Here is a 19,010-nt window from a genome sequence, read left to right as displayed (position 1 = left end):
GCCCCTCCCCAGGCAAGAAACTTTGCAATTACCCTCGTCCCCTGCAACCCAATTTCGCACATGTGCCCGCACCACGTAATCCCCCCCTCGCCCCTGCTTTCTCCCAGGTTTTTGCAATGATGCCCATCACCCCTAGAGCGACCTGGTCCCCCTCTCCCCACTGCCCCTCTCCTCCCGGAGCAGCCCGGGACGGGACGGGAGGCTCTCCCCTCCCTCCCTCCCTTCCCCCGGTCCCCCCACTCGCAGCAGCCTTTCCCCGCTCGGCATCCCGGAACAGGAAAGTCCCGCTTCAGCTTTCCCCCATAAGATCCTGTCTCCCCCCGCCGCTCCCCTCCCTCTGCCCCTTCCTGCTGCCGGCCCTTGCGCAGGGAGCCGCTCCGCGCCCTGCGGGACCGGGGCTGAGCCGCTGGGGGCAGGCGCTGGGGCATGGGGACAGGGCTCTGGGGACCCTCCGGCCGGGTTCATCCCCCAGCCCTGAGCAAGCCCTGAGCCAGCGGGCAGGGCTGTCCGGAGCCCGCGGGGCTGAGCTGAGATCCTGAAGTCAGTGGTGGTGAGGTTGTTTTTTGTGGTTTTTCTTTCTTTTTTTTTTCTTTTTTTTTCTCCTCCCTTGGCGCTTCCGAACATACTGTAAGGTCGGCAGCCAGAGGGAGACTGGGGGAGGAAGAAGACTTAAGGAAGGGAAAAGATGGCGAGTTGCAGGAGCGGCGTGGAGAAAGCGGCGTTTTTGTGCTGCTTCTTGCTGGCGAGCGGGAGCCTAACCTCCTGCGCCCGGCCTGAGGAGGAGGAAGAGCAAGAAGAGCAGCGCTCCTGTCACGGTGCCTTTGATCTCTACTTCATTCTGGACAAGTAAGTGACAGCCACGTTTAAAAACCTTTATTCACCCCTCACTGCCTCCTTGCATCAGCAGGGACGTTGCTTTCCCCTCTCCTCCGGTTTCTTCAGATGCCTTCCCCGCGTCTCCTCTGGTGCTGAGCACGATGCGTGGGGCAGGGGGCTTAGTTTTGCTCCCCCAAACTTGTGCGGTTCTCAAGGGCAGCATTTAGGGGAGCCCTGTGTTTTATCCTGGGCTAGTCACACACGTGAATCCAGGAGATCAGGTCACCATCAGGTTGTGCGGTGTGTGAGCTGTGGGTGTTGGGTTCGAGGGGACAGTGGTCAGTGCCCCCAGCACCTCTGGAGTCTGGTGCCAGGGCTTTGGCAAAGTGCTGAAATGCCACCTGTGGCACTAAGCCATGCCAGAGCGGTCTGTGCAGAGCTACCTAAAGTTAAGATTCAAGTGTTTGTATGTAATGGTTGCCTTTTTCACATGCTTGTGGCATAGTTTTATAAAATTTGTTTCTGATCGGCTTCTTTAGAATTGCCTAAACCTATGTCTGAGTTACATCTATTAAAATATGTTGGCAAACACTTTTTCTTAATATCACGCTATTCTAATTTAGATATGGCCTGAGGGTTTGGGTAAGCTCACATTTGTAGACGCGTTACAGCAAGTACCAGTGAAGTCAGTGGTAAATTAGCACACCCACAGGTGGTTCTCAGAAGGCCCACATTTGTTTTTCTTGGTTCACTGCTTTGGCTTGACAACCGAGGGTTACACTCCAGGAGCAAATTGTTGGTCTTCTGCATACAGTGAGTGTGATGGTCATCTTACCCAGTACATCCTGGGTTATGTGACAGGATGTGACATGGTACTATGAAAAACGAAGCCTTTTCTTTGTGATCCTTGCATGTAAGCCAGGTACTAAGTCTGCATTGTGCTGTTTCCTGGCTGGGAGAACTGTTCAGTCCATCAGGCCTTCTGCACAGCCTGCATCAGGCAAAAAGCTGCCACCGCTCAGGAGCCAGCAAGTCCCTATGTTCCAGAAGAAGAGAAAAGCATCATTAGTAAAGATTCTGCTTTTAGAGCAAAATGGTCTGAAGGCTACCATAGACATTCCGCTTTTCTAAAAGATGTGCTAACACATTGTCTGGGGGTTTTGTTGTTTGTTTTTTTTTTTTTATATTATTACTTAATTTTATTACACTGAACTTGTTCCTAAAGGCCCCTTCCTGTCTGGTAGTAGCTCCGTGAGGGGCTAGCGTTAGCACTCAAATTTGCACTCGTCACAGTTTCAAGGCACACCTGGTACTGTTACATCCACTTCCTCTACTGAGATCCCAGTAACAGTAAATGTTGGTGATTGCAGTATGGGTTCTCTCTGTGGCATGGTATGTCTTCTTCTGAGCGATTTCCTTGTCTACAATACCATTGTGCACCCCTAGCAATCAGCACACCGCATTCCTGTGCTACTTCTCTTCTGTAAATCAGAAAGCGCTTTCCTGGGGTGGTTGCTGTTCTCAGTCAAGTTGTGTTTGAGGAGATCAAGGCAGAGAACAAAGTGACTTGCTCAGAGTTAGGTATGTCAAGCAATAGAATGCTGGTTGTACAATTAAGATCCTCTTCAGTGTTGTGGACCCAAAATAATGTTTTCTTTTAATAGGCTATGGGTCTTGCGTCTTGGCCCAGGGCTGTTTCCTCTGTGCATTGCTCCACTTCAGACCAGACCTATCATGATTGGTATAAAAGTCATGCATTTAGGTTTCAGTGGGAAAATTCTCTTTGTGTTCAGTTGTAAACTGCATCCTCATAACCTTCAAGAGGCTGAAAGAGGATATCTTGGGTAAAAAGCTATAGTAGAAGCTATTTGAGCCTGGGTAGATTTAGAATCCATTTCCACTCCTACAGGCCAGTGGCAGAGCTGCTTCTGGCCTTGATGAGGCTGCATTACAATCCATATGGGTAATATTAGAGTGGCAGATCTCAGGAGCCATAGGTCCCATGCTGCTTCCCTGCTGTAACACAATGTGTATGGTACTCAGAGAGAGCGTACGTGCTGGCTGCTGGTGTTTAGTCCCAGATATATCCTGTGACATCTGGCACATGAACACTTGCTGAGGCAGCAGGTGGATAGACTCCAGATCTTGGGACAATTCTTTAGAAAGGAGCTGGAGATTAGTGCTGAGAAGGGTCAGGGTATTCCTGGTAGAGAGAAGGCAGGAAGCCAGTTATAAGCAGCTGGTCAAATCTGGAGGTGTGGTGGATGTGTTTTACAGCTGGATCCATGCTCATGCATATCTAGGAAGAATCCTGGCTCTAATGTCTAAGGGGAGAATCCACAGAGGAAAAACACTGGTATACTGGTAGGTATCCCCACATCTCCAGGGCCCTTTGCTGGTGCCTTGCCATTATGGAGCTAGATGCATTCAGTCTTAATTAGATGTGTAACAATGGGATTGAAGCATCGACTTTGTGAAAACTCTGGGTTTTAATCCTGTGATCCTGTAGCACACTCTTTAGCTGAATGACATACCCTGTCTGTGAAGTCAGCCTGGGTGAAGCAAAATCACTTTAAATCTGCTTTGCTTCACTGTAGAAAGATGTAATCTCTCATTTGTAGGAGGCAAACTGGAAGAAGACAGCAAACCATTCTCCTTATGCATGTAGGCACTGTGTGTTACTGCAATGACTTTATTGGGTCATGACTTTCTTTTTGTTCTGCCAGGCGAAGTCTGTGGGGAATCTAATCCTGCAGGCAAGAACCATCAGAGGGAAAAGATCATCTGCTTGTGAAGTTATCGGTATAATGTATGTGGTGCCAATTAGAAAGAGAAACTCACTGAATTCTTACAGCTTTTCTTTTCCTGAAGTTGACTGTAGCCCTTTATGTTAACTTTATGGGATAGGCAAGATCAGAGCAGCGGAACTAAGCCTTGGATGTCCAAGAAACTGGCATAGTGAAAAGGAAAAGCAGCATGTGTGGAAGGGAGACCTGCTACTGTACTCCTTAGGGTTGTCTGACCATGTCAGAGCCCCAGTAGGTCTGTCTTGTCTCTGGGAATACTTAAATAAGCAAATCTCTTGAAGCTACAAGAACTGGACACTTGCTGGCTACAGAAGTGGCTGCCTAGAGTCTGCAAACTTGTGCTATCTGTATGTCATACTCCGAGTTATGCAAGCTTGAGCTTATTTGTATGTGTAGTGGAAGGCTTCAAAGTATTATACTGAAGCAGCAGAGATTTTTCTGTTTGTAGCCAAGTAGAGTCCTGTGCATGAGGTAAAGCAATATACCATGCTGTTGGTATACTCATTTCTCCTGTGGCATATGGGAAGATCATGATAGAAGAAGGTGATAACAAAGACCTCATGTTCATCTTCAAACAACTGTAGCTATTAAGTCAAAACAAGTAAATGGGTAGCTGAGCACTCTTCACTTGCTTTGGTTGTCGAAGTGCTTGAAGGACTTCTTTCAGACCCATCCCGAACTGCTGAGGACATGTCCTCTTATGGCTTTAGCTGCTTGACTATTCTGGTCTTGTATTGACATCCTTGTGCTTGAGTATGTAAACACTTCCCCTTCATCCCTGCCTTGCTGTTAACATCCAGCTGTTGTTTGTAATCATATTGCAACGCACTTGCACAGCAAAAAGGATGACTGACCTCTAGTGTTTTCTAATTATAACCATGCCTGGTGGCATCATAATGATTAGTGCAACAAATATAAGTCCTGATTTTAAAAGGGATTCCAACTCTGCCATAAATATTTGCTCCTGGTAATTCTTAATATGACAGATCTGAGCTTCTGTATTTACCAAATACAAAGAAAGATCTTTGGTTATTTTTTGACTGTAGGACAGGATGGAAAATTGGGGGGGGGGGGGGGGAAAGGGGGAAGTAAGGGAGAATGTGAGATTCTCAAAAGTATTTTTTTTCCTGCTGGGATGTTTGCTAAAATTGTTTGGATTTTGAGGAAAAATGAGCTGTGCTTCCTTGAGAAAATGTTTCATTTTTCCACAGCACAGACCATGGATGTGCAGATGTCTGAAGGCCCTGGCTGACTTTCTTTTAGAGCAGCAATTGTTTTTTTGGGGGCTGGACCAACTACCCTTTCTCATCTTCCCCCTGAACTTGTGGATAGTCTCTCTTCACAGTATTCCTGTCTCTTGGGCCCCCAACAGTCTTGCTTTTCACATCAGTTCTGCTTCTCCTGTGCTTATAGCAGCAACTTTGCTAAAGACATCAGCACAGCGTAGCTGGTTGAGCCTTCTCCCTGGTAATCCGTTTTGCAGATGCCTTCCTTTACCCTTGCTAAGCCACTCTGCAGAGGTCAGCACCACTGGGTAGGGAACTGGTGCAGGAGAGCACAATCTCTGCTGATTAGATGGGAAATTAACTTCCCTGTCTCCTCTTTTTTTTTTTTTTTTTCCCTTTGTTATTCCCCCCCGGACACTTCACCTTGAAAAAAAACAGTTATTTTGTGGGAGTTGTTGGGTGGGAAATGAGTTGATACTTCCTCAAATTTTAGGCGAGCCAGAAGGCCATCCGAACAAAAGGCATTTCAGTAGCTGCTATTCTGGACCATGCTTTTAATCACTTTAAGGCAAGTATAGTGCATTGATGGTCTCCAGATTATTCCCCACCCCATATGCCTTATTTAAAGCAAACAAAGAAGAGTCCAGTAAACACGTTTTACTCCTATCCTCCCAAGAATGCACGATTTCCTTGCCAATTTTTTGAATGAATTTAGCACTCGTGAAAATCATGAATTACAAGCACTGGTGAGAGCAAGTAGTTTTGGCTTTAGGCTCTCACTGGAACCCTCTGCCTTTCTCCCTGCATTCACGTGGCCGCAGTCCCCCAGTGTTGGGGCAGAGCTGGCCCAGGGAGTTCCTGCAGCTCCTCTCTGCAGTGTATTGGACTGATGCAGTTCTGTGCATGGGTGCTACGCCAGGCATGAGGAGTGGAGCTAACAATGTTGTGGTCAGAAATTGGAGTGCTGGCAGAGATAGGTACTTGAACATGTGTTCTGTCACCTCTTCCCATTGCTTTTGAAAAATCTCGTATTTCACTTCTAACTTTAAACACTGCTGAACTCCATTTTGGTGAGCAAGGATATCTGCCTGTTGCAGCCAGAGTTAACTTCACTGTAAGATTTGGGACCTGATTCAGGTAAACTGCATATCAAGATTGAGAGGACTCAATGTCAGAGTAGAAGTATCAGTTTTGTTCCTTAGACTTCATTGACTGCCATATATATTTTAAAATAGTTGTCTAGTGTCTGTATCTTTTCCTTTTCTGTCTGACTTCTTTTCCCCTTTATAATGTAAACTCATCATCTACATGACACCTCTCATAGTCTCCAACTGCCTGTAAGCAATATTCTTTATTGTTTTCAAAACATAGCCTGTTGGTATTTTGCCTTTGTATCTTCCTTTGTTGTGGTTATGTTGCAGCCAGTGTTGGGATTTCTTTACAACCAGGTATAATTGTATGGAATGTTCCAAAGGAAATTTTTATTCAGCTTCAGACATACCTATGTTATTGGAACCAGGCTTTATTTGTTTGCATTTTGTCTGATATTATTCTGCCAGATTTGCCTTTTGGAAGGGAATAATTCCCTTCCCACTGCACCAAGAAAAATTTCTTTGTTAAACCCAAGACAACGCTAATGGGTAGCAGTTATTTGACATAAAATGTGTACAGTTAACAGGGGAAAAAAAGCCATGGCAGCTTGTCATTTGCAGTCTATTTAGGCATGTAACTACATCTGATTTATTTGGGGCTTGAGCCAAGGAAGTAAACTGTAAGATTCCCCCTGACCTAGGGTTTCAGTTTGCTTGTGCTCAGTGATTGAGAATTTCATTACTTTCGTAATGAAGCTCGCAGGCCAAATGCTGACATGCAATGCAGTCTGAGTTGTTACAAGGTGTAGTAACACGAAACCTTTTCATCTCAAACAGGGAGACAATGAAGTGGCTCCTGTGAGTTCTTGACAGTGCCAGAGCCTTGCTTCCCTGCTCACAGTTACTGCTTGCACCTTGTTACAAGTGCTGCAGCCTGACTGGGACTGAGGGCTCTGCTTTGCTCCCTGTGTTTTGTTCAACAGGACTGGCATGCTAAGACCAGGTCCTCCAGGTTTGGTGCTGCTCAGAGCAGCGCTGGAGCTTTCCTGGGAAGTCTGAAGTGGTTGGATGCAGTCCAAGAGGGCCTTCAAATTCTACCTTGCAATGTGCTTCTCAGGTGGCTGGGTGTGTCACAAGAGCTGTAATGCTGGAGGACAGGATTTGTGAATTAGACAGCCAGAGCAATGGGTGGTGTTTTGAGGGATGATTTATGTAAGTCAGTGATGTTGCTGCGGATCTTGTCAGTAGTTTTATAAGAGAAAGCCATCTGTAAATTAACGGTTTTGTTCATAAAAAAACCTTTTGGATTCAAGTACTTCTGAGTCCTGTGTTTGGTGCACTGGCCTAGGACTAAGAAAAATCTGCTTCCTAGCCACTTTTCCATATCTTTCTCCTCCCCTCTCCAGTCCCTGTCTTGTCCATTAATATTGTAAGTACTTTGCAGTGAGGACCGCTTTGGAGTGGCCACTTCTGCCAGTGTCTCTAATTGCGTTTGGAGCAGATAATATAAACTAGTTCTTCCTAGCCTGGATGAATCACCCGCTGAAGGTCCCTTCCATGCTTGCAAGAAGCATTGTTTGAGAGAGGAGGGCCCTTGTCACTTTGAATGCTCTGCTGGCTCACAAGAAGGGAGACAAGGGATGGATGAACATGCGCGTGCATGTCTGAAGCCACAACAAACTAGATGCCCCAGGGTTTGCTTTTATTGCAGAGCCATTATTAGCCATGTGCAAGAATTCTCCTGCTGTCTGCAATGTGGTTGTGGCCACAAAGAGCTCTCTCCAAATAACAACAAACTGCCTTATTTCTGAGCAAAGGGCTGTATGCAAGGCCACCATTAGCTCAAGGGGATACTTATAGGGACCAGCAAACTTGATAGCTGTTTTACTCCCCTGACACCACACTCAAACTGAACCCAGAATCAGTAATAACAGGTTTGTGGTTTGTGTTTTTTTTTTTCTTTTTCCTCTGGGATCTCTGAAATAGCTGCTATCAGATAATTAGTAAGAGACAGGCAAACGTTGGGGGTGTGTGAAATGTAGGACAAGGGGCAGCTCCTCATTTTCAAGGGGTTTCCCTCTCCTGCTTGAGGCTCTGAGTCCTGCTGCCTGCTCTGTGTGTGTGGTAGTATAAACGCGGGCTGTTTGGACAATGCCTGGGTATTAATTCTCACTACAGAGCTGCAGGTCTGAGGTGTATTGCACCACTGTGGGCTCCTGGCAGTGAGTTCAGCTATAACTGTGGATCACTTATGTCCTGGGGCAGGCACCTCAGACATGACCCCAAAGTAGTAGGGCGGAGTGTGATGGCCTGGGTGCCAAGTCGTCCTGCTTGGCTTCTCTGCCTCCAGTTTCCACTGCCTCTGGGGGCTGCTAGGACAGGAAGGGCTGACTCCAGCCCAGGTTGTGCTCTGCCATCAGCAAGGGTCAGGCATGACTGACACCGCTCACTGTGTTTTTTTACACTGATGCAGAGCTCCGCTAAGTTGCACGGAGTCACTCCAAAGTAAGCAGGAGCAGAATCGAGGCCTGCGATCACATCACTTCCTTCCGCCCCCAGAAATACTTACCGGCCTCCTCTTTTTTTCCCCTCCCATCCAGCAGTAGCAATGTGAAATTCAGGAAAACGGCAGCAGGAGCAGCAGCTGCTCCTCAGCGCGGGCCATGAGGCAGGGAGTGCATTCTTTCCTATGTTGTGGTTTGCTGACTCCTCTCTTTGTCTCGTGTGTAATGGGAACTGAGCTTGGGCACTGGGGAGCAAGTTCTCAGAAGCTCCTGTGGGTTTTGTGCTCTGGTTGGGCCCAATTCTGATGCCAGTTCCTTAGGTATGGACCGGGGGAATTCTGCTGGATTTGCTCCAGTCTCAGCCCGGTGAGCCAGCAGCAGCAGCCCCTGATATGTTCTCTGCAGCACTCTGGCTCTCTGCAGCAGCTGTCTGTTGCTCTGTGTTTGCCTTCACCATGAGAATCGTGTAACTTCTGAGGACTGAGGCCTTGTCTTCCTGCCTGGCTCTGGAGGGTGCGTGAGCCACCAGTAAGCGGTGGGTCATTACCCACAGGGGTCTCTGACTGAATGCTCTGCAGGGTGTGTAGGGTTACCTGGCTGCATTGCTGCCACATGGCTTCCCCAACCTGCTGGTGAGGGTGGCCAAGCATGGGTCTTCTACCCGGTGTGCTTTCTACACTGTGCTGATCTGTGTTTGGCTGATGCTTTCCTTATTACTCAGAAGTCTTCACTGCTCCCCTGAAATCTTATGGGAGTGGCCAAACAGGCCAGGCAATGAATCTGTTTGTGGTTGGTTACTGATGATGGCAGTTTGGGACAACATGCCAGCTTTGTCTGAGGCTCCTATTAGCAACAGTAGGCTGGTTAACAGGAATTACTTTTTTTTTTTTTTTTTTTTTCTCAGTTATCATAGGACTAAAATGATAAAGGCACAAAAACTGCTGTAAAAGTCAGGCTGTGAAGATGTCCAGGAATAATCTGTGGTGCAGAGAGTATGAAAGACCTCATTCTTAATCTAGGATCAGGAATAGTGGAGTTGAAAATGGGTGTCTTTCAAGCATTGACCTTTGTCAGAAATGAGCTAAGAGTATGCTTGGAGGGGTTTAAGTCACAGCCTCCCACTTGCCATGGAGAAGCAAGGCAGAAACTTCCTAGTTCCATCCAGCCACACAGCACAGCATGTTAGTTTGTGCTGCCAGCAAAAAGGTTTTTGTGGTATTAAAGCTAAGATGCAGAAAGCAGTGAAATGTCTCGGTATTTTCCCTAATGCTGGGCTTCTTCTGTTTCTGTCAGTGTTAGGAGTACTATGACAGTAGCGGGCAGCTTAGTATATAGCTCAGCAAAGCTATATACAGTAAAATTGCATTTTGTTGTTGGAAATTTTCATTATTCTATTACTAAAGTGGCCAATTTAGAGAGGAATTGGAGGGGCAGGGAGGGGAAATCATGTCGTTTTGTAAGCCAGGCCACCTCTGGTTCTTGAGGGCTTTGACATTACCAGCACTGGTTGTGTTTGAGCATTGGTGTCAACAGAACAACACCTGAGCTTGAAGGAGTGTGATGGAGGAAGTAGTTAAGTGCTGACCACTTCCCTGGCCCTCTTCATATAAGATTTGGAAACAGTAAAACTTTTCTTGCTAGAGCTTCTGTCTGGCTTTGACATTTCCCAGCTGACACGCAAGAAATAAGCCATGTGTGGGTGCAGAATTCCTCCCAGTGGAGCAGGAAACCCCCTGCTGCCCTGCAGTGCCTCTGCTCCGCAGGGTTGTAGCTCTGTGACAGTATGCTTCCTGCGAGGACTAGTGCGTGACAGAGGCATCCTTAGCTTTTCAGGGGTAGGTACCTATAGATTTATTACAGCCACTTCTTGTTACTCTTAACACCACTTGTGCTTTTGAAGATGGGATGTTTTGTTATATTTAAGGTTATCTGAGTGCATAGGAAGTGCATGGTATTAAGGCTATCTGTGCTTTTGTACCGTGTTTGTGTTTTTCCACTATTAATGATTTACAACTTTCTTAAATTTTCAGTGTCTGTTTTTTTTTTTTTTTTTTTGTCAAGCTGTTCTTTGCCTAAAAATTAGGTATGTAAGAGGAGAAAGAAAGAAAAAAAGAAAAAGCAATTCAGAGTTCTAAAAAGGTACTGGAAATGGTGATGATTTGTTGTCATTACGAAGAGAATTAGTTGCTACTTTCTTTTTTGGATTGCATCATTACCTCTGCAGCTGGCAGTAGAAATTTGATACCTCATCCAAAATAGGTCCCTGTTTTCTGAGTAGGAAATGGTATTCTGTATAAAGAAGTAACCCTGCTGGAAACTGCAAGAATGGAACTGAAATGGGATAGCAAGCTCAGAGAGAAAATGAAGTGTCATTTCTGGGTGGAGTAAGGGGGTAACTTAAAAATAAAAGTTGGGAGCTCTAAATGCATAGATCTTGATATCCTGAACCTTGCTTAGGTTCAAGGCAAATCTGAGTTCAGCTAACTTAGAGGCTTAGTCTGAGACTTTCAGAAGAATCCTAGAGAAATATACATGTAGGTGTTGGACTGCCTCAGATCCCTTTTGAAAAAATACTCCTTAATCCATGACTATGTGAAGTATGTACTTTTTTTTATGATAAGAAAATGGCTTGTTTTCTAGTAATGCCATCACCTTTCCTTGGCACTGTTCACAAATGTGTGAATTTGGCGCATCCATTGACTGACACACAAATTGGAGACTGAGCAGTCCTTAGTTTGATCAGTTTCTGGTGCTTTGTTGCCCTCCCTTGCTGTCTGGCAAATTAATTTCTTCATTCTTTGATAACCAGTTTATTCTGTGAATGAGTCACCAGTTCTCCAGAAAAGTAGCATCAAAGCACACAGGCAGGCTCATTCAAGTTTAAATACTTCAGTGGTCCCTTGATGGTTTTTGTCGCTTTCTTTGCTCTCCTTCATCCCACTAGCACTGCTGCAAGGCACGCAGTGCCATATTGCACCACACGTATGGACTTCTCTTTGCTGATCCGTACCTGGTGTATAGGGGTGGATATAGGATTGCTTTGAAAACCCATAGCAGAACTGCAATTTTATTTCCCTTTTCTAACACACTGTCATTAGACATTTGCTGTGTAAAAGGAAACCTAAGGCAAAAATTTGTTTCTTACTTCAGTAGTTATGTTTCATAAGTATTTTAGTTCTTGTGTCTAAACCTCTGTGATCCTTCAGACATGCTGCTGCACTATTCATCTCTCTACTTGTGCCCAAGACACTTGATGCAGGCGTTCACCTTGCAAGCCAAGTGAATGAGCCATTCATTCATTAACACCACAGTCCTGGGGAGGGCTTTTCACACCATTGACTTCTCATGTTTTGTAGCCTTTCAAGTGGCTTGGAAGTGTATGCCGCCGTAGATCCATACAGTGCAAATCAACTGCACTGTAGATATGCTGCACGCAGGGCTCTGAGGTCTGAGTCCCACAAGACTGCTAGGGTTGCTGAGAATGTAAGACCGAACTGAGAAAAGCAATGGAGTGTGAGTAATGCAGTTTATGGATCAGGAATGGGAGCAAAAACCCCTAAGTTTGTGCATATAACTTATTGCCCAAGTTTTCACGGGAAGTCTGTAACAAGCAGGGATCGACTCTGCAGAACGTTAGTGCTGTGTGTTAGCTATTAGTACTGCCTTTCCCCCTCTGAATTACTTCAAAAGCTTTTTCTTTTGAAACAAACAGTAATTCATGGAAACATTCTCCCACGCGTTCTGGGAGGGTCAAAGACCAGTCCGGACTTTCTGTGTGGCTGCAAGAGCAGAGCTGTGCTCTAGGAAAGTAAATAGTCTGTTACCAGATAATTTAGCAATGTCAAATATTTTCTTCTAGTTCAATTCATTTTATAAATATTTTATGTAACAAATATTTAAAAAAAAATATTTCTGCTGTGTTTAGGTCAGTGGGTTTTGTAATAATTGTTCTTTTACCACTTCCAGCACAACTGCTGTAGAAGCCTCACCAGAGCTAGCTGCCCTATCTCTGTGGACCTCTGTCCAGGTTGTGTCTCTAGCCACCTCCAGACTATCACAGTCTTAAAATTCAGAGTGCTACAAGGAATTTCACTGTGAAATACGATGAAGGTAATCCATTATGTTTTGTATACAGATCTGGAAGTGTCAGAAATCATTGGACAGAGATTTACTCTTTTGTGGAAAGCCTGGCTGAGAAGTTCATAAGGTAAAGCTTTCTTAGATGGTATTTTAAAATTGATTACGTATATGTATACATACACATGTTCATGCATTATCTCTCATTCACTCCTTATGAAATGAAAATCTGCTGAAGTAATGTGTATGAGACGTGGATCTGGCTTGTTCTTCTGTTTCAGTCCAATGCTGCGCATGTCTTTCATCGTTTTTTCTTCACGAGGCACTACAATCATGAAATTAACAGAAAACAGGCAAGTACTTCCTAGCTTTCATCCCTCTACCCCTCCTCTGAAGTCACTCTCAATGAGTGGCCCCAAAACCAGGACGCGGAGCTCTGTGTCAGTCTTCAGTGTGGCATCAGCTCAGGTACCTGCTTGATGCCAGCACTGATTGTACCAATGGTGCTGGAGTGTTATCTGCCAGGCTGTTGCATCCCTGCCTTTGGACAACACCTGTGCAAGAGGTGCTTTGCCACTGTGCAGCCAGGCCACAGCCTTTTTAGGAGAGTCTTAGGCGAGAGCAAAATTCTTGTTGCCACCTTCACAATCAAGTCCTCAGGCCTCTGTTGTCTAGACAGAGGTCAAACTTCTTTACTTTTCCCAGGGGGAATTTTCTATTTTCAAATAGGAAAATAGTGTTGAATGTGGTATTAAGGACATCCCTAATCCCAGCCCCTGATTTTTACCTTAATCCCACATACTCCTGTTTCCCCTGTATTTGTGGCTGTGAATCTCTAAGTAATCAGGAAAACTAGTATTAATTTCCCTGAGTGATCCTCTTGGTTTCCAGGTGTTTGTTTGCGGAGTAGGAAGCTATGCAACAGGAGTGATGGTTTCCAAGTCACTCTTGTACCAGGAAACTGTCTGAAGAAGTTTGAGCATCTCGTCTGGGACAGGAAATTCTCATTCCCATCCTATTTTCATGTTTTCTGGCCTCTGTCTTTATAATGGAAAAGTCTTAATCCCAACTGTCCTGATGATTGATTGAATAATGAGCTTTTAGTCATCCCATTTTCATGACAGGGCCATAAGCTTTTAAATTCTCATTCCATCTGCAGTTTGTCAGTGTTCAATATCTGGCATTTGCTCTAATTCAGTATTTTCCTGGCTGACAATATAGTAGAATGAGGGAGCAGTGTCAGCATTTCACCCTTAAAAATGTATTAACCCCAGTATTGTATCATATGCCTGGTTTTGTGCTTCTGTGGGTGCTCAGTTCATGTCACAACTGTTTTTTAATCATAGTTTTACAAGTGCTTTAGCTGGTGTGTATGTACTTTGTGCCATGTATTGACAGGATGTGTGATCTATCTGGGTTACAGGAATATCTCATGGGGGGAGGGGAAAACCACCTCTTAATAAAATTATTTTTTTTAATCCAAAGGGAAGCCATAAGACGAGGTCTTGAAATTCTTCAGTATGAAGTGCCTGGAGGAGACACGTTCATGCATGAAGGATTTAAAAGGGTACACACCACAACACCTCCTTTCTTTGATTTATATATGCAAACTTTGATTTCCTTTCTTCTTCTGCACTTAAGAGCTAATAATGTTCTAAAATTTGTTGCAGGCAAATGAGCAGATTTACCATGAAACCTATGGAGGTAGGCATTGCTTATCAATTGTTACATATCTGCATGGAAAAGACAGGGGTGATGGTGTTCTTTATGTGACCTGCAGTAAACCCGCTGAAAGAAGTGTTGGAGAAGGGACTGGTGTTACACAATCATTGCATTCCATTTTGACTACAGCCCTACTTTCAGATGCATGATTCATGGTTTATTAAGACCAGAGGAGACCATTATAATCCCAGATCTGACCCAGTGCAGAATACAGACCAGAACATTGCAGCCGGAGCTGCCCATACTGCATCTAGGGGACAGGAACACCTTCACCCTGCCCTGCCCTGCTCTGTCCTGATGAATCTCCCTGCCTTGATGAATTCAGCCCTGTCTGCTTCGTGCCCCCAGGTTCTCCTTCTTGTTAGCATAGGTACGAGTGTGATCAGCTGGAGATTTTTTCCATCAGTGTGAAAAAGTTAGGATTAGAATCTGAGTTTGTTATGCAATTTTTTGCTAAATTTGGAGAGGGAAATATATTTGTTTTTTTTTTTGTTGTTGTTGTTGTTTTTTGTTTGTTTTATTTTGTTTTTTCTGTGGGAGAGGGGAGAAAAAAGAAAAAAACAGGCCTAAGAAGTTGAACTGAGCACTTTCTGCCTAGTTTGCACCCTGAAATTAGTTTTTTTTCCATTTGTAGATAGATGGCCTTTTTGTAAGATTCTTAAGTGTCAATGCCTTATAATAAAATAGGGTGTGCATGTGGAGTCTTGAGCAGCAACTCTTTTGTATGGCTTCTCACTTGCTTCTACCAGGCAAATCAAGAGTTTTGATGAGCTAAAGAGAACTGTTTTACCTCTTCCTAACAGACAGAGAGTAGTTGCTTAGTTCCTAGCTAAGTTGATTAGGAAGGAAAAAGGAGTAGATGACATCTGGATTTATAAAATAAAGTATTGGGAAAGAAACAAAAATTCAGAAGAAAACAAAGTTTAGATTCTTTATGGCCTCTTTCAGGCATCCTCAGCCAAAAAAATGATAAATATGGGAATCCAAGCTTTTTTTCCCCTCCAAAGTTGCAGGTCATTTTTAAGGTTTTATGTCTGTGTTGACATGACATGGGAAGGACTGCATGGCATAAGAAACCTGTCAAAGCTAATCAGTCTTTAGTTTCAGACAGTATCAGGAAAGACACTTGAAACTGTACCAGATTATTCTGATAAAATAATAAATACTTCCCTGAAAGTAACGTGTGCACACATTAGTGAGAATTATTGAAGCAGAATGGTGTGTTGAACCATAGTTTGCATATTACTTGGGATTAAATTTTTAATATCTTGCATTTTTCCAGGTCATATTGTATACTGTAGCACATTACATACATAGCTATCCAAAGTCTGTGCATTCTTTTCATATAAGAATAGTTGGGACATGAAATGGCTTAGCACAAGACATGTATTTTCTCCAGTGGATCTGGGCTTGCATTTTTTTTGCTCTCAGAATTCCTATGAACTTCACTAACACTCTTTCTTGCATGAGAAGTATAGGACTGACCCTCCCCCTATGGCAGCACCTTTTCGTGCTGTGTTCAGTGGGGTTGCTGCTTTAAAACCTGATGGAAGGAAAGGTAGGGTGGTAGGAAAGCTCCTCTTGCAGAGGTCTCATATCAGCAGTCTCTGGACAATGCTCATGTAGAGAAGTATTTTCCATTTTGCCATTTCCCCACATGAAGGGTCTAGATATAGCCTTGGCCAGATATTGTGTTTTACACAGGACAAAGTTTGTGCATGGACTTTGCCAGAGCATTACTCCCCTTTAAGTGCTGCTTGTGTGTGATGAAGGTGCATGGGTTCCTGCTTGTTGCATGTTGCCATGCATTTGACCTTCAGCTGGGGTAGATCAGTGCATCTCCAATCAAGTCCATACACATCAGGCTGAGAGTCTGGCCTTGTGGTTTTGTATTTTTGTCAGCAACGAGACATGCGTCACTTCGCTTACTTTCATTGTTCAATCTTGTGTCATCTGTCTGTGCTCTAACTGTTAACTGTTGTCCATGTAGGAGTTCGGACTGCTAGTGTGATTATTGCTCTGACGGATGGAGAGTTGCAAGATGTTCAGTTTTATTATGCAGAACAAGAAGTAAGTCACCTTCATGTTTACCTAAACTAGCTCATGTGTAGGCATTTACTGTTTTGGTTCTACTGATTACATGGCTTTGCACTTACTGTCTCTTTTTCTCATGTAGGCCAACAGAGCCAGAAGCTTTGGAGCTATTGTTTATTGTGTTGGAGTGAAAGACTTCAATGAAACTCAGGTAATCTTGCTTGCTTGCTTCTTGCTTTGTTTTTGTTACACTAGTGCAGAAATAACAGCATCAGTTGAAGGCATTTATTTAATTACTTGAGGCATAAATCATTTCGTGTCAGTATGATGTCTTTTAGCAAGTATGAAGGAGCCCAGTTCTATTCACTGTGATTTTATTTTCCTCATGATTTATGATTGTCTTTCTTTGCAGCTGTCAACAATTGCTGACAGCATCGATCATGTTTTTCCAGTTACGGGAGGCTTTTATGCCCTTAGAGGAACCATTGATTCAGTAAGTTGGCTATTCTGAAACCTAAAAAAAGGTACTCGTTCCTGTGTTAATAAAGCATAGATAAAAAGATCACCAAAAATGCATTTATCTAAATCTTACAGATTCTCAAGAAATCTTGCATTGAGATCCTAGCAGCTGAGCCATCCAGTGTTTGTGCAGGAGGTAAGCTTCCGCAAGAATGATGTGCTAAGGCAAACCAATAACACTGATGAAATATCAGTAACTACCTGATATAGTGTCAGAGATGAAGCCTGTGGATGTGTTGGAGAGATCCCTTGGGGCTGCAGCTGAAGCCTCGTGAATCCCTTCTGAGTTTGAGAAGTTGCTGGTGTCAATACGCAGGTAGCCTCTGAACGCTGGCTTGAAGAACTCTCTGAGAGAGTACTGGGAAATTTGGAGATACTGCTCTTTAAAACATCCAACAGAAGGAGGAGACAAAAGTGATATAAAGCCAGACTGCCAGAGGCTATCTTAATGCCTAACGCAACATCTCACAAATTTCTGGAAAGATTGCGTTCCGCAGAGCTGCTAGGGCTTGTCAGCAGTTAGAACAAGATTTTACAGAACAGTCAGAAACTTCAGGGTTACTGAACCAGATGTAATTAGCTAACTGCATAGGCCGAGATACCTGACATTCTCTGAAGCATTAGTGTTTTACTTACTTGCACTGAAAGAACTATTAGGGTACAGGCAAATGTGAAGAATCCCAAGAGGAGCTGCTGATAATTTCGTGCCTTTTCTGTCTGGTATATTTAACTTGTATTTGTTCTGTTTACATTAGCAGCTTGCTCTTTTTTTTTGCCTACTTAAGAAGCTATTGCAGCAGAGAGAGAGTGACACCTTAAGTTTGCTGGACAGTATAGTTTATGGCATGGTTATTTAGATCTGATGTTCATGTCTTGTGTTCACTTCCTCATCCACTGAAAAAAGAGTGCATACAAATGCAGGATATAAAATAAGAGGTTCAGGAAAAATCTATTAAATAGCACAAAAGAGAAATTGTTCACTCACTTCCACATGTCAATCGCAGTATGATCTTGCCCGTAGTATTTAAATTTAGAACAAATATCCTTGTATCTTTTGAACTATTCTTAAACATGTAAGTGTGGAACAGACGTTTGTCGTAAAAATCTGTGGAAAATCTCAAAAAGGAATAATTTTGCTTTTAAAAATATTCTTTGCAGACTCTGTAGAACTAATCAAAACAACTTAAAAGCTTTTTTATTTCATAGCAAAACATTTGTTTTCTTGCTGTACAACAGGCATATTTTTGCATAACAACTTATTGCAAGTTTTCTTGCTTATCGAAAATTGCTTTTAGCCAGATGAAAGTGTGACAGCTCCAGTACTGATTTGGCATAATGTTAAGCATATCAAAACATAGAATTTGAAAACAATTTTTTCAAATTTTCGATTTTTGCAAAATATTTTGCAAAAGTTCTTAAGTGCCTGCCTTTTCAGGAAAAGTTTACCTTTGGTGTCCCTGCCCATGGCAGGGGTTTGGAATTAGATGATCTTTAAGGTCTTTTTCAACCCAAACTGTTCTCTGATTACATGATTTTTGGAAACGACATCTTCCAGCAAAAAGAGCGAAAATGTTTTGAAAAACGAATCAGCTCAATTCTTGACTGAACTCAAACAATTTTTTTTGTGTTCTGTTAACTCAGCAGGATGCTTAAAATCTGGGGTTTGTTCTGTCCCCGCTGATGAAGTCATTCAGCAAAGGTGGGCTCAGAGCAAAGCATGTTACTGAATCATCAGGGCATGAAGATGTGGATCTCAGGTGCCTGAAGGTTTGCTTATAGCAGCAGAGAGCTCGAAAATAGGAGGAAGCAGCAAGTGCAGCTCTAAGTGGTGCAAGCTGTCAACATGTGGGTTAAATGGTCTTTAACATCAAGAATTGGGATTGTAATAGTTTTTACTATGGGCTTAGTCCTGCAAGCCATACTTGGAATCAACAGCAAGAGTTCTACAGCACGTGGCTGCAAATACTTATGCTTGTGCTTCGCTTTATTGTTTTGAGTAATCCCATTTCCTTCAGCAGAGCCAGAGGTTCGTCTTTGTAGCTGTGAGCACTATTGTCTCCTGGAAGGGGTCCCCTTGGATTGAACAACTTTTTTCATGGTAGTGTGAATCCAGATCCTGAGTTCAGTTCACTGGAGAGTCAGATAATAATTATTTTCTATATGTAATGTGACTTTGTAATGTTCATTATTCAGACTTCAACACAGACAAGTCCT

At 43.6% G+C, this 19,010-nt stretch overlaps 1 protein-coding gene across 2 annotated transcripts in view; it reads left to right on the top strand.

The window, feature by feature from the left end:
• Positions 1–270: 270 nt before the first annotated feature.
• ANTXRL (ANTXR like) overlaps positions 271–19,010 on the top strand; it is a 53,216-nt gene continuing 34,476 nt past the window's right edge. The window contains exons 1-9 of one of the 2 annotated variants that reach the window (XM_013102144.5): positions 271–846; positions 12,580–12,651; positions 12,803–12,874; positions 14,007–14,088; positions 14,192–14,225; positions 16,234–16,313; positions 16,420–16,488; positions 16,690–16,770; positions 16,872–16,932. In XM_013102144.5, coding sequence (XP_012957598.1) covers positions 686–846; positions 12,580–12,651; positions 12,803–12,874; positions 14,007–14,088; positions 14,192–14,225; positions 16,234–16,313; positions 16,420–16,488; positions 16,690–16,770; positions 16,872–16,932 — 712 coding nt within the window. In that variant the 5' untranslated portion in view covers positions 271–685. The remainder of the gene's footprint in view (positions 847–12,579; positions 12,652–12,802; positions 12,875–14,006; positions 14,089–14,191; positions 14,226–16,233; positions 16,314–16,419; positions 16,489–16,689; positions 16,771–16,871; positions 16,933–19,010) is intronic. The other variant, XM_038181134.2, reaches the window with a different exon arrangement.

Source organism: Anas platyrhynchos, chromosome 6, assembly GCF_047663525.1.
Source record: "Anas platyrhynchos isolate ZD024472 breed Pekin duck chromosome 6, IASCAAS_PekinDuck_T2T, whole genome shotgun sequence".
Lineage (NCBI taxonomy): Eukaryota > Metazoa > Chordata > Aves > Anseriformes > Anatidae > Anas > Anas platyrhynchos.
The sequence above is the reverse complement of the archived record's forward strand: the minus strand, read 5'-3'. Positions and strand labels throughout refer to the sequence as shown.